This window comes from Oncorhynchus kisutch, linkage group LG8 (genome assembly GCF_002021735.2).
Source record: "Oncorhynchus kisutch isolate 150728-3 linkage group LG8, Okis_V2, whole genome shotgun sequence".
NCBI lineage: Eukaryota > Metazoa > Chordata > Actinopteri > Salmoniformes > Salmonidae > Oncorhynchus > Oncorhynchus kisutch.
Genome location: NC_034181.2, coordinates 44,983,901 through 44,998,766, shown reverse-complemented (window position 1 = coordinate 44,998,766; position 14,866 = coordinate 44,983,901). Strand labels below are relative to the sequence as shown.

The window sequence follows — 14,866 nt, the reverse complement described above, 5'->3', positions numbered from 1 at the left end:
TCGCCAGGCACTAATCTCCTTTTGACCTGTAAGCGCCTCGGCCGGGCGGTGACGGTGAGATGTCATGTAGGCGTGACTAAGTCGCCTGCTAAATGGCACATACCGTTATACAATTACAGATGAGGGAGAAGGACGTCCACATGGAGAGTTAAGAGGCTTGACCTGGCAGCCCACGACAGGCAGAGGGAAACCTGGCCATGGTGCATACTGTACGTGTGCTGTGCTCACCCTTTTGACCTGCATGGTGGGCTCAACTAGGGCGGGGCTAGAGTTCAACCAGGGGACAATTTACACCCGGACACATGCCTTACTGCATACCGTGCTGTTTTCATACAGTGAAACATTCGAGAAGACAGCGGGAAGGAACGCATCCACACCGACAACACCTATAGCTTTGGCAAGACGAAAGCAGCGTAGACTCCGTGTAAGAGAGTCGATTGCATTATGTTTGCCTGTAGCAAAGCCCCCACATCCAAATACCCGTAAATAAAGCAGCAGGAGGTATGGAGGGGAAATGACGAACAAATAAAAAGGAGGGGGTTGCCTTGGAGATTGAAGCACTGTGATTGGCTGAGGGACTGTGGGTAGCAGAAGGACAAATGGACAAATCTCAGAAGCTAATAACAGCGAGTACGGCACAGCCCTCATGGGCAAATCTGGCACTAAGATGATAATGAGATTATAAAATCCACTATATTGCAGCAAATTGTATAAGTGTTTCATTGAACCTTGTTGAACCTTCATTTATGCACAGCTCGGGCTCTTTCTCTTTTTCTCCCCTTTCCTTGAGATGATGGGCGGCGTGTGTGAGGAGGGAAGGCGGTGGAAAAGAACGAAAGCGCTCCTGGGTACAGTTTACCTAGTGCAAGGGTGAACCAGGGAGCCAATACCATACACGGGGCTTCCTTAGCATGTTACATCTGCTTAGCATTCATATGAAGCTATCATTACTCTGCTACTGCTTCTGCCAGCTCTAAATATCTCATCACTACCCAGTCCATGCGCACACAGGCTACACTCACACATGCATAAATAACATAGAAATAGACCAACAGTGTCAGATCTATGCAAGGACTATAATCAACCTCTAATGACCACATATGAAACGGATGTGATAGGAGATCGCATCTTGGGAGAACTTGGGTTTCGTGTCTGCTATCACCTAGTTATCTTCCAATATCGGTGTTCAGTAAATGACAAAAGCACGAAAGTGAAATGTAATATCTGAATAGAACATAGAAATATCTGTCCAACCTGGTTAGAATATGTAGAAAGAAAAAAGCTTTTCAAAAGGCTTCACACACACTTCCTAACCAATATTCACACTACTATAATAATCATATTTTATGCATGCCATGGTGTATGTGCCATGGGTGTCCCCTGTGGGCATCAAAGCCACAAGACCCCTGGCATTGCAAGCGTCATGCTCCACCAACTGATCCACACAGGACCACAATACACCCAAAAAGGTGAGTGAGAGTGGAACGCCGGTAGAGTTGACTGGTAACGCTTACACTAATATTGCGTAAAGGTTGCATTTAAATGCATCACCCTCCACTACATCCATACTAAACCCTAACCAACATTCACAAACCAATAGATAGATGAGCTCTGCTACTCTGGGGGAAGAAGAGGAAGAAAAAAAAAAACTTTACCTGACCTTCTGTGTTGCTTAGCAACCAGTTGCCATAACACTCATAATAAATAAAGAAAAAATGCCGGAGCGAGATACAGGCAAGGGATGTTATAAGAGAAAGGGCTCTGAGATAAGATGAGACCAACAGCAACACAAAAGACGACATAAAGGCTGCGTGAGGCAGTTTTCAACGTGACACCTGGGGGGGGGGGGGTGCTGCAGCGTTTTCACTCTTTTACCAAGTCAGCCTGACCGGCTTATTATCAACTCGACAGAGCCACGAGGGACCACTACTGGACCAGTAGACTCGACTGGTCTCCTCAAGTATTCCACCCAATACTCCCAGCCATGCTACTCTCAATGGAATCACACAGTTGAGCTGCCATTCTCTGCCATGCTATACACACTTAGAACCACATACTGTGCATACAGTCGATATAGACATACATTCAACATATTGATTTTGGGATGCAACAATGAGCTCGGAATGTTACCATTAAACTACTATTGATGTTGTATTCCTCTCACTGAGGAAACGGACAGACCTCTCCAAGGCCGTGGTAGAATCATGTCTATTGACTGGTAGTACTTGGTATCCAACATGTCCTACCTCTGATCTGACTTCAGACACACGTCAGAGAACACCAAGATCAAATTGGACAAGACACACACCAGTCCTTTCAAAGTGATCAAAGTGACCCGGTCTTTGATAGAAAGCAACCTCCCGTCTATCGTCCCTGCTCCGTTGGCAGAGGAGACAGTCTAGTCTTTTGAGGTAGAGAAACAGGGCAGGAGGGAGAGATGAGGAATGGGGTGTCTACCAGAGCGTGGCCACTGACCTGACATTTCAAAACAATCACAAGCAATTGTCTACCAGACAGGTGTGGAGGGTATGACAGTGCTCTTAATCTGTCTGCCATAGGTCCCTCCTAAAGAATTAGCTTCCTCTCAATGTTCCCTTCGGTATCAAGGGGGTTCTTTTTTTATATATTGTCGCCCTAACTTTATGTTCAGGGGCCTACGACCCTGTGTCAGCCTATTCATTCAGGGCCAAAAGGAGTTAATACGCAATTGAACCCGCAAAATGCTGTGCAAGACCTTTGAGTTGTGTAGTTTTGTATTTTCTGTCGGTATGGAAATCGAGGTTATTCTATTTCTCTCTGCGTCATGCCACGATGACTCTTTAACCTGCCCCCCCCCCCCCCCCCCCCCCCCCATCACAATGTCTCCAAAACAGGCGTCAAAAGAATCCATACAGTACAAAAATGATTGAATACCGCAGTGTTGGGAAGGGCTTGCAAGTTAAGCACTTCACTGTACTTGTGCATGTGAGAAATGAAACTTGAACAAAAGGGAAACAAAGAGAATGACTAAGGAAGATCTCCTGTACAGCTCCAACTGTCTTTACTGAAGCTCTTCCCCCTCCACCTCCTCCACACCAGCCTCTCTATTTTTCACTCGGCGCCATAAACATGACCCCGTCAGAGGCACAACAAACTCAGAGACAGAGCAAAAGGGGGGGAAGGAAATTATAACTATTTTCCTCTCTCTCCAGCACTCTGATCCTGTCTGCATGGTGTTTTTGGGGTTCATTACATAAGGCAGCCAAGTGGGTCAGGGCCCGCCAGTCTGCTCCGGAGCACACAGATCAAACGCTTTAAAGAGGAATAGCAAATGAACGCCATGTTTTCTGATGCTCTACGAGAGAGAGAGAGAGGAGAGAGAAGAGAGAGAGAAGAGCGAGAGAGAGAGAGAGAGAGAGAGAAGAGAGAGAGAAGAGCGAGAGAGAGAGAAGAGAGAGAGAGAAGAGAGAGGAGAGAGAGAGAGAGAGAGAGGAGGTAGCCATGCGGTTAAGAGCATTGGCCCAGTAACCGAAAGGTCGCTGGTTCGAATCCCCGAGCCGACTAGGTGAAATAATGCCCGTGAGCAAGGCACTTAACGCAAATTGCTCCTGTAAGTCGCTTTGGATAGGAGCGTCTGCTAAATAACAATGAGAGAAATGGAGAGAGAAAAGGAGAACCCCCCCCCCCCCCCCGCAAAATGACGAGTGTCTACATGAAACTGTATGAAACTTGTATTCCCTCCACCATGGGAGCAAGTGGGAGGGTGGAGTATTTGAGCCAAGACATGAGAGCAAGAAAAATTCAATACATGACACAAGCAGCACAATGATTTGTGTCAATATGTGTAGTGGTGGCGTGTGTTTATACAGAGGAAGAGGCACATGAAAGGCTGTGCAGAATGTGGAGAGATAAAAGGCTGATGAGGCCTGGGAGGAGATGCTGATTACAGCAGCCAGTGTCTCCCCTGAACATAGACATAGACATCTCATTCATTCCCTCATTCACGCCTAAGAATCCCTTATATACTCAGCTGCCAGCTCCTGCACTATATTTTTCCAGTCTATTGTAATAATCCACCAGTAGACAGGATCTACCATTCCACAAATAAAAAGTAGCTTCCTCAAACACCATAATATTCCTCAGACACAGTCACCTCCATCTGTATCTAAAAAATTATTTAAAAAACAGCCATTTTTTTATGGTGGTCTCAGAGAGGAGGACACTGCCGGGTCAGCATTTTCCACGGGCGTGTCAGTTGAAAGAGAGCTTGGCACCAGTAAAATCCAGACGACAGCTAGCCCCGGCGATGAGCCCCGTGATGGGATCAGGATCACGGGTCAGAGATCACCTCTGGTTCACCAACATTTACCCTAGCCATTTCCTGCGACGCTAGCTCTAGGCTACGCTAACGTCCGCAAAGACAAACAAGAGAGAAAGACGCCCCTTCCTCTCCCCATTTGATCTTTCGATGAGCCAGCAGACAACCCCCCTCCCTAAAAAAAAGACAAAAAAGAAAGTCAAGCTGAGAAAACAGGAGGTGGCGAGGAGGCGGGCTGCGTTTCCTCTGACAGTTTAACTCAGCAGGTAAACATCTATCAGCCGGACGGACGTGGACCTGTAGGTGGAGTGTGGAGGTGGCGACAAGAAGAGACGTTTCACGATCAACAGTAGATGCCGGACCAACGACACTGCAGTTCAGCCTAACCGGCATGCGGTACGGCCACCGCAACACGCGCAAGCGTACGTACATACGCACGCACACACACAGCTGACCCTCATTTTTACGTCGCTTCGTTCCACAGACTCGCTTTTAGGAAAGCTTAGAGCTCAGGTAAAACGGAACAGACTTCGCTCTCATTGCTCTATTTTACACTCTTGGTTCTAGCACTCAATGCAAACATTCTCGCTACTTGATTGAAAAAAATAATAATAATAATCAAATAAAAAAAGAAAAGTGCTTTCCAAAAAGAAAGATATACAACTCCTTCAGTACATCAAATAGGAGCATCTTCATCTTGATGAACACAATGAGGGTTAATTACGGCCCTGTGTTCAGAACCTTGTAACCGACCAGGACGCGTAATTAAAGTTCAGGTACACATTAACGTACTTTTGTTAGCCATTAATCAGTGTTTACGCTGGGCCTTTGTAATTCATAATCAGGTTCAACAATGAGTAATCGCTAAGGAGTAGGTCCATAATAGAGAGGAGGGAGTGCACACTGATCGTTTCCACTCTCCCAACCTCTGTGGGAGAGAGAGGGAGGCCGAATGGATAGTAGGCCCGTAGGGCGATTCCACGCCAGCGGGAGAGGACAAATATTTTTGGTATCTCAGATTTTTCTGGCAATTCTCACATAGGAATTCCATTGGGAGTTCTTTTTTAAATTGTATTTTTTACAATTGTATCTCAAACTGTTTTTTAGAAAATCATGATGAAAGTGGCCATTTGAGACCTACAGTTGAAGTCGGAAGTCTACATACACTTAGGTTGGAGTCATTAAAACTCGTTTTTCAACCACAGATTTCTTGTTAACAAACTATAGTTTTGTCAAGTCGGATAGGACATTACTTCGTGCATGACACAATTCATTTTTCCAACAATTGTTTACAGACAGATGATTTCACTTATAATTCACTGTATCACAATTCCAGTGGGTCAGAAGTTTACATACACTAAGTTGACTGTGCCTTTAAACAGCTTGGAAAATTCCAGAAACTGATGTCATGGCTTTAGAAGCTTCTGATAAGCTAATTGACATAATTTGAGTCAATTGGAGGTGTACCTGTGGATGTATTTCAAGGCCTACCTTCAAACTCAGTGCCTCTTTGCTTGACATCATGGGAAAGTCAAAGACCTCAGAAACAAAATTACAGACCTCGACAAGTCTGGAAATTGCTCCCAAGGATGAACCAAACACTTGAAGGTACCACGTTCATCTGTACAAACAATAGTACGCAAGTATAAACACCATGGGACCACACAGCCATCAAACTGCTCAGGAAGGAGACGCGTTCTGTCTCCTAGAGAGGAACGTACTTTGGTGCGAAAAGTGCAAATCAATCCCAGAACAACAAAATGTGAAGATGCTGGAGGAAACAGGTACAAAGTATCTATATCCACAGTAGAACAAGTCATATATCGACAGAACCTGAAAGGCTGCTCAGCAAGGAAGAAGCCACTGCTACAAAACTTCCATAAAAAAGCCAGACTACGGTTTACAACTGCACATGGGACAAAGATTGTACTTTTGGGAGAAATGTCCTCTGGTCTGATGAAACAAAAATAGAACTGTTTGGCCATAATGACCATCATTATGTTTGGAGGAAAAAGGGTGAGGCTTGCAAACCGAAGAACACCATCCCAACCGTGAAGCACGGGGGTGACAGCATCATGTTGTGGGGGTGTTTTGCTGCAGGAAGGACTGGTGCACTTCACAAAATAGATGTTGTCATGAGGAAGGAAAATTATGTGGATGTATTGAAGCAACATCTCAAGACATTAGTCAGGAAGTTATAGCTTGGTTGCAAATGGGTCTTCCAAATGGACAATGACCACAAAGCATAATTCCAAAGTTGTGGAAAAATGGCTTAAGGACAACAAAGTCAAGGTATTGGAGTGGCCATCACAAAGCCCTGACCTCAACCCTATAGAAAATGTGTGGGCAGAACTGAAAAAGTGTGTGTGAGCAAGGAGGCCTACAAACCTGACTCCTCTGTCAGAAGGAATGGGTCAAAAATTCACCCGAGTTATTGTGGGAAGCTTGCGAAAGGCTACCCGAAACGTTTGACCCAAGTTAAATCATTTAAAGGCAATCCTACCAAAAACGAATTGAGTGTATGTAAACTTCTGACCCACTGGGAATGTGATGGAAGAAATAAAAGCTGAAATAAATCACTACTATTATTCTGACATTTAACATTAAAATAAAGTTGGTGATCCTAACTGACCTATGACAGGGAATTTTTACTCTGATTAAATGTCAGGAATTGTGAAAAACTGTGTTTAAATCTATTTGGCTAAAGTGTATGTGAACTTCCGACTTCAACTGTACACATGCCTCCTGTAAGACCCTACGATCGGTGGACCGTACGTGATACAGACATCTTGGTGTCATTATAGTCCTTACAGTGCGCACTAACATATGGAGTATGTCTACATTTTGAAATACAAATTGACAAATTCATTTGTTCAACACGGATCATAAGGTTTTCAAACAAGTTTGTACGTGAGAATTACCAGTACTATCTGAGATACCGACAATATTTTACTCTCCCACTGGTGTGGAATTGCCCTATAGCAGACCTGGTGGATTTGGTCGGACTCCTGTGTTTACAATTCTATCGACCCGCTCACACAGGCAGAACCAGACGCACACTCCCCTATCTAAACAGTGAGAAAGTTAGAGGCATAAACCTTTTACTACTTTAATACACGAGTGAATTTGTCCAAACACTTATGACGTCTTCAAACGGGGGGACGAGCTACACAAATCATCTCTAAACGGTAAATGTATGTATGAATGTACGGTCGCCTCATATTAAATATTTGATCTCAAATCCAAAACGCTGGAGTATAGAAAAGTTTTAGCTTCACTTTCCAACTAAATACACAGGGAAGTGTATGGCCAGGCAGCAGCCACACACACTTCTCCTAGAGCCACACAAGTCACCTTGCAGTGCGAGGAGGGGATTCACATTGTCACTGTTGTGTGCCTCTAAGCCTGACTCTCGAGTGGGCCTGCCCATCCCTGCCATTCTTCCTCTCTCTCCTGGCTATCTGCTCTGTGACTGCAGCCCAGCCTTGGTGTGTCAGACCCTGGGAAGGCCCCAGCCACCCCTCCCCAACCCCGGCCATCCTACAAATCCTGTCCCCCCCCCCAGCACAGCACACGGGGAGGCTTTCCAGCAGGAGATTTGTTCCACTTTATCTGCATATTTAGGCAGTGTTCAGCGTGCTCCTAACTGATAAAATTCTGCCAATCTCTCAGGCCGCTGCCAGCGCTGGAGCAGTGACCTTCTAGGGGAAGATTCCTTTGAAAGAGGGAATGAAAATGAAAGAGAGAGGGGTGGGAGAAAAGCTAGCCAGGCGAGCAGGAAAGCGGTCCAGGTTTTATCACGTTAAAAACAATAAACAGAGATGTTAGCGGACACCCCACCCCCACGCTACAAAACTACCCCTCCCTCCATCCCTCCCTCCCTCCAGCCCATAAGTGGGGCATTGCCATGCTGGTACCAGTGTTGTTTTCACAGATGATTAGCAGCAATAGCCAGACAGGCCTGTCTCCACGTCACCATGTCCATCTGCCAAACACCAACCAGCATGGATAACCCCTACGCTATAACCACTACCGCACAGGGAGAGAGGGAGTGAGATAGCTGGTTGGAGGGAAACTCGTCCCTTCAGTGCCGCCACTGACTCCATCCTCACTGCCGACTGCCACTCAAACCCCACATCTGACGGACAGCCAATGGCATGCTTTGGTTTGCCTTCAGACGTCTTAGTGTACGTCTGATCAGGCGCCATTTTCCATAGCCGTCCAGTAGCCTAAAGCTTGCCGGACTTCAGACGAGTGCAGTTGGCTCTTGGTGTGGTGGGAGTGTGGGTGTGTGTGTGTCTCCGATGTACAAGGACACGGATGAGTGGGAGGGAGGGACAGAGGGATGAATTGAGAAGCGTTCTCTGCAGACATTCTGGGTCGTGGTACTTCTGACATCCTTCCCTCAACCTTTGTCACCTCTGGCCGCTCTCTCGTGAGTGGCGGCGCAGTGGTCGGTGCCGCCAAGGACACAAAGACGACCAAATCAACCTTTGACATGAGACCAGAGTCCCGCCTCCAAAGACTTGCTGAGCTGGACGACGACTTCTGGTCCACTTTCTCTCACTATCGCCGACGTCAAAGTCATTCAGGCCAACGGGTCAATCGAATGTGCCTGGGATAAGACGAGCCTGATAACTGGCGCATATAGCGGCAGAACCTCACGGTGTAACGTTCAGGGTTTGTGACTTACCAAAGAGGAAAACACTTTTGAACGGTGCCTATTTTAAGTCCTTTGAGAACGTAACAGTGGCTGGTAGGAGTGCGTAACATTAAAATGTCATAGACTTAGCCGGTGGTAACTCGTGGGATAGACACTGGCTGGAATGCGGTTTTAACCAACTCAGCGTGCAGGATAAAGACCCACCCGTTGTATAGATGAGTATAAACAACCTGACCGGCATATAGGCCGACTATTAATATTGATATATTACATGGCAACTTAGCTAGGGATGCATATGGTATAACATAGAGCAGACATTTCTTGGAGATGAGACCAGTTAGTTCACGGGCCACCCACTGTCCTCTCAACCATGTGTAACCACGTTGTTTTGAGCCCTGCAGATCCGATAACGACGGGAGGCATGGCTCCGTGGAAAAACATGCACGTCGACCTATACATTGATCATGACGCCATCCGACAAGTGAGGAGAGGGTAGTCACAATAAGCCCGCATGACCACCGTTAGGGTAGTCGTCGAGTGGCATGAAGGTACATGCACACAGACACACTCACTCACACACTCAAATGTTCCATTTAACGTACGGGCAGTTGTCGAGGCCCCGTCACCATGGTCCATCTTTATCATCATGTTCGGGATTACGGATTACAGGCCTAATCCTGAATTAAGGGCAAATTCTCTGGCTGTGACATCATCACTACAAACCATCCACAGAGGCCAGAGAGAAATGGAGCAAAACACCACATGAAAAGATTAAAGCGAGAGAGAGAAAATGAGAGAGAGAGAGAGATGAAAGGTGTAAGGAGTGTTGAATCCACAGTCACACACGCTACCTGCAGAGACGCGAGGACAGTCTGATAGCATGGGCTCCACCGGTGTGTCCAGGGGCTCGGGGCTTGACACCCAGTTACGGCAGTGCTGTGGGGGAGGGGGAGACAGGAACAAGCAATTAAACGACCTGTGACACATTGCTCAGACAGATCTGATATTGTTTGTGGTGGCGGGGTGGGTTACACGGCACACCAGGTGCACCAGGGGGGTGTCTACGCAGCCTGGTGACCCATAACCCCTCAACCTCACCCACAACCCCCCCTCCCCTTAGGGGAGTCCACAGTCTTACACTTAGAGTCTTACCCTGTCTTGACCTTTCCTCAGGTGAAATGCTTTTTACAGTACAGTACATATCAAGGCTACACCACAATGTGCTTGACATACCACTACAAAAGAAGTGTGTGTGTGTGTGGAGCGCGCATGTGTGTTTGATGAATCCGTGTGTGGCTTTTGTCCGGTCTCGTTGATGGTGCAGTGTGGTATGTAGGGTTTGATGGGACGCTGGAGGAGCGAGGCAGAGAGGGGGGATGAAGAGGAGGAATGCACGGAGAAGACGTTCCTGAGATAAGATAAAAGTTGAACAGAAGAAACAGAAATGTAAAAGAGATTAGGCTGTGTGCAGCTGGCCTCTTTCTGAATCACTGCTTATCTACACTTGTTTACCTTTCGCCCCAGTCCTCCTGACAGCCATTACAGTGCTATGTGTGAGGGGGTGTGTGTGTCTGTGTGTTTGGTGGTGGTGGTGGTGGTGGGGGGGGGTCCTCTCCTACAGAGCTCTGCAGCTCGCCCCCACCCCATCCTTGAACTCCGTCTACGGCCATCCCTACCCTCTTCACCCAAACCCAGCGACCCCCCCTCTCCCAGGGCCCTGCTTCTGCCTGACAGAGAGGGTCTGGCTGGGGCCAATCAGGGAGGATAGCACCTCAAAACATCCCTACCCTGTTTGGAGACATGATAGACCCACGGGTCACATCACACCTCCGCTGGCCTGTCGCAAGCCCCCCCCCCCACCTAGGGGTCACCCACCTGTGTCATCTGGACACTCCCGTGGGTGTAAGAGAGAGAACGAGACAGTGAGCATGTGTGTGAGAGACAAAGTGAGAAAGAAAGAGACCGCGCGTGTGTATGCTTGAGCACTTCTGCAAGATTGAGACAAATGTGGTGAAGAGGCCACACCGCTCGGTCGGCCCTTACGCTTTCTCTCTGTTGTCCTCGACACATCCGGGGCAGGCCCCTTTCAGATTGATATACTACTGTACGCGTTCAGCAGCCTACAACACTCTATTTTCAGCTTTTTCCTCCATGACAACAACTCCAGCGACTTTAGGAGAGGATTCACACACACACAACCAAGATTATCTCATTTGTGCTGCCGTGAGGTACGGTGGTAGAATCATGTGCGGGGAAGTTATTTTGAACAACTCAATGTAAATTCAACGGAAGGACTGTCAGTTCGAGGAACTTCCGTCACGCACAAGTAGTCCGAATCAATCCACCTTTATTCATGTCTCCGGCGAATTATTAACAAACACACAAATGTACCCGAACGAGGAAGTACGGAGAGAAAGGGATGTATTGATGGGGATGTAGCTATAAGTGTCAGCACACATCCGCGTTGCAACCTATCAAACAAAACACAACCAAACAAGGGAACGTTAGCAAATCCTCCATGTCGCCGCATTGGAGTGCTTCTCCTTCCCCTCGTTCCCCCTTCATCTTGTCAATCGAGTGTGGCAAGAGTGAGCAGTATGGGGAAGAGAGAAGAGCTGTGTGTGTGTGTGCCATCTTGGAAAACAGGCGTGCATTGTTGTATTTTTAGATGCCGAGCTTTGCCCTAGTTGTGCTCTTTGGAGGGAGTGCAGGCAGGCAGGCAGGCAGGCAGGCAGGCAGGCAGGCAGGCAGGCAGGCAGGCAGGCAGGCAGGCAGGCAGGGCTCCTTGACTGGTACATCAAGTGTCTCATTGTATCTCCCTAATTCATTCCGTCTGGGAGAAGAAGACGTCAGCTGTGCTGCGCTGTGAGCGAGGGGAGCTATTTCAAAGACAGCCCTCCCGCTCCCCGCCAATGGAGGAACAGGGGCCGGCGTTTCAATAGGTTTGCCAAGGCAAACCCCGGCGTTGAGGGAGCAGCGAGAGCAACTGTCAGAGAAAGGCTAACCCGCTGCCCGGGATTAGAGGATGGAAGTTGACAAAAGGAAGGCACATTGGGAATCTCTCACAGACATGATTATTCTCATCGCTTCAAGCCGGGGCGCCGATCAATGGCACTGCTGAACTGAGTGAGACGCCACGAACATAAACAGGTCACCCTGGTGCGTGCGCGTGTGTGTGTGTGTGTGTGTTTGTGCCCCGCTCCAGGTAGGGTTTGAAAGGGGGAATACGTGTCAAATGAAAGACGATACGCACCAGAGTCAACATACAGAGCAGGCAGCATGTGATACAGTCAGTGGCAGATGGAACCACGCAGGGATACAACAACACTGATTTACATCCTGTAAGTTAATGTGTGAGAGAAATGTGCTCGACTCTCTCTCTCTCTCTGTGTGTGTGTGGCTGTACCGGGTGTGTTTGTATTTTAAAAGGAACGGAGCCGGGAAGAAGCTTGCGCGCGCACACACACACACACACGCACGCACGCACGCACGCTGCAGCGTTTTACCAACTCATTCAGTCCCATCTTCATTATTCATCCGAAACATCTGGATCCCGAGTCCCAGAGTCCCACAATCCCTTTGGGGCCGTGCCGGTCGGAAGCCGGTGGCGGCTGGGGCTTAGCGGGATGCTAACAGCGCTCGTAATGGTGCACTATAATGCTTTGAGAGTGTAAACGGCAGACAGGTGTCACGGCGAAAACAGATCCTACCTGTGCGACACTCCTCAGCCTCCCTATCAGGCCTATAATAAAGCCACCTGCTCTGGGCCACAGCCTGCAGTAAAACCGGCCTCCCATCTCGCTTACTGACTAGGCCACTTTACCAGCACAAACACGTGTTGCTGCTGTTGTGTGTGTGTGTGTGTGTCTACCTAACGCTGCTGCTCCAGCATCTAAGACATGGCTAACAGTGCTGAGACCAGTAGCCTACAATACGGCTGGTGGAAGAGCTGACAATACGAAGCCCGTAGGTTCCCCGCCCACCTTAACGCAAAAAACACACACAACTGATCCCGGATCAACATGCCGGCGCGTCGCCCACTCTACCACCTTCCCCTTCCAACTCCGTAGCCCGTCATGCAGACCGCCCCCTCAAAACGTCCCAGACCCCTCCTGTCCTGTCCCGTCCCGTCCCTACTCTGACATCACTTTAGTGCCTGTGACCCTCCCTTTCGGTCTTTCCCTTCCGCTCTCCCTGTGGGGCAGCTCCCACTACTGTGTGTGTAATCTCAGTGAATTATGACAGTTTATTCATGGCTGTGCGATCGTACGTGGCCACCACCGTGACAGAGGACACCTTGGGCTGTGACAGGCTGCCAAGCTGCACACCATCCACCTCTCTCTCACTGTCCTGTGCTCTCTGCTCCTCAGCTATCTCTGTCCAGCGCTACGTCTCCCTACCTCTAACTGCATTCCATCCGTTCCTCATTTCCCTTCCCACCTGTCCTCTTGTTTTTCTCTCTTTGAGCTTTCCCCTCCCTCCCTCCCCCCTTTTCTCTCCGCCTCTGTGGGCCCACTATAATTGAAGGCTTCTATCGAGTGCTCGCTCTACCTCTCCCTGCGGTGTGACGTCATCTCTCCGTCGTCTGACCCATTAGCTCTATATCGCCTGTCCCAGCGCGCGCTGATCTCTAAATCCCTCTTTCTGCTCCTCTCTCCCCTCATCCCTAACCCCATGACCTCCAGGGGGAGGGAATTACCACTGTCCGACAGGAGCGGAGCACCACACCGCCAGGGGTGCTGCTCTAACACACACACACACACACACAATTGCTGGGAAGGCAGCCCAGACGGCGCTACACCGGGGAGAGCTGCCACTGAACCTGAATAATGTTCCAGATATAAATATAGAGGACGTGTGTGTGTGTGTGTGTGTGTGTGTGTGTGTGTGTGTGTGTGTGTGTGTGTGTGTGTGTGTGTGTGAGCGTGAGAGTGAGAGTGAGAGATATGTTTGGGATCTCGCTGTATTGTAAGGTCACCTGATTGAGGTATAGACACCACAGAGGCCCTGCAGGGTGTGTGTGTGTGTGTGTGTGTGTGTGTGTGTGTGTGTGTGTGTGTGTGTGTGTGTGTGTGTGTGTGTGTGTGTGTGTGTGTGTGTGTGTGTGATCATGCCGAGTCGAACACCAGGAGAGAGGGGGGAAAACACAGAGTGGCGGCACTTCCAACAGAAACACAAAGAGACTGTGGCCTGGCTCTGAGTGACTGACTACTGTAGATGGAAGGGCCACACAGCCTGTTCTTTAATTACGAGGAGCAATTACACTTAGGACTGAATCAAAACCCCACACTGACCGTTGTTGTGAAACCCGCAGTTTTCACCATGCCGTCGGTCTGAGAGAGAGGTCATGCTGCGCGCCTCTCAGCCTGCAAGCCCAACTGATTCAGGAGTTACATGTTCGTCCACCTGCCCTTCAAAAGCGGAAGCTCTTTGTTTAAGCAGGCCCACGTGTCTACGCGTCAGAGTCCTGGAAGGAGCAGGCAAGGGTTAAGGAAAAGAGAGTGAATTCTCTCCGACATGGGGGCTAGAGCTAGAAAGTTGTGAGACATTTATTGTTCTGGGTAATCGTCACAAATAGAAACCACTTAACGGTCCAATTATGCGCCGTCTCTGCCATTCCTCCAAAATTAATCAGAAAGAGGAAATCTAGCGAAGAAGGCCAACTCAACCTTGAAGTCCGAAACTTCCGACCAAAGCTCAACTACGGGACGCATACGCACCAAAACGCACGCACGCACACACACACACACACACACACACAACTTAGAAACAGAGAAAAAAAAGACAGGAAGAAGGACAGAATGTTAAGAAAAAAAGAGGATTCAGAAAAAGGTAACATATGCGATGAACTGGCCAGTGTGATGGCGAGGTGTGTATGTGTCTGTGTGTGTGGGTGCGTACGTGCG

The 14,866-nt window shown here is 48.5% G+C and overlaps 1 protein-coding gene across 8 annotated transcripts in view; it reads right to left on the bottom strand.

Annotated features, from left to right (window-relative positions):
• The window catches only part of LOC109895621 (cotranscriptional regulator FAM172A homolog), a 262,316-nt gene that overhangs the window by 63,767 nt on the left and 183,683 nt on the right, over window positions 1–14,866 (bottom strand). For 7 of the 8 annotated variants that reach the window (XM_031830431.1, XM_031830427.1, XM_020489474.2 and 4 more), the window contains exon 10: window positions 9,812–9,896. The exons of the other annotated variant lie outside the window; for it this stretch is intronic. In XM_031830431.1, coding sequence (XP_031686291.1) covers window positions 9,812–9,896 — 85 coding nt within the window. The remainder of the gene's footprint in view (window positions 1–9,811; window positions 9,897–14,866) is intronic. 8 annotated transcript variants of the gene reach the window in all.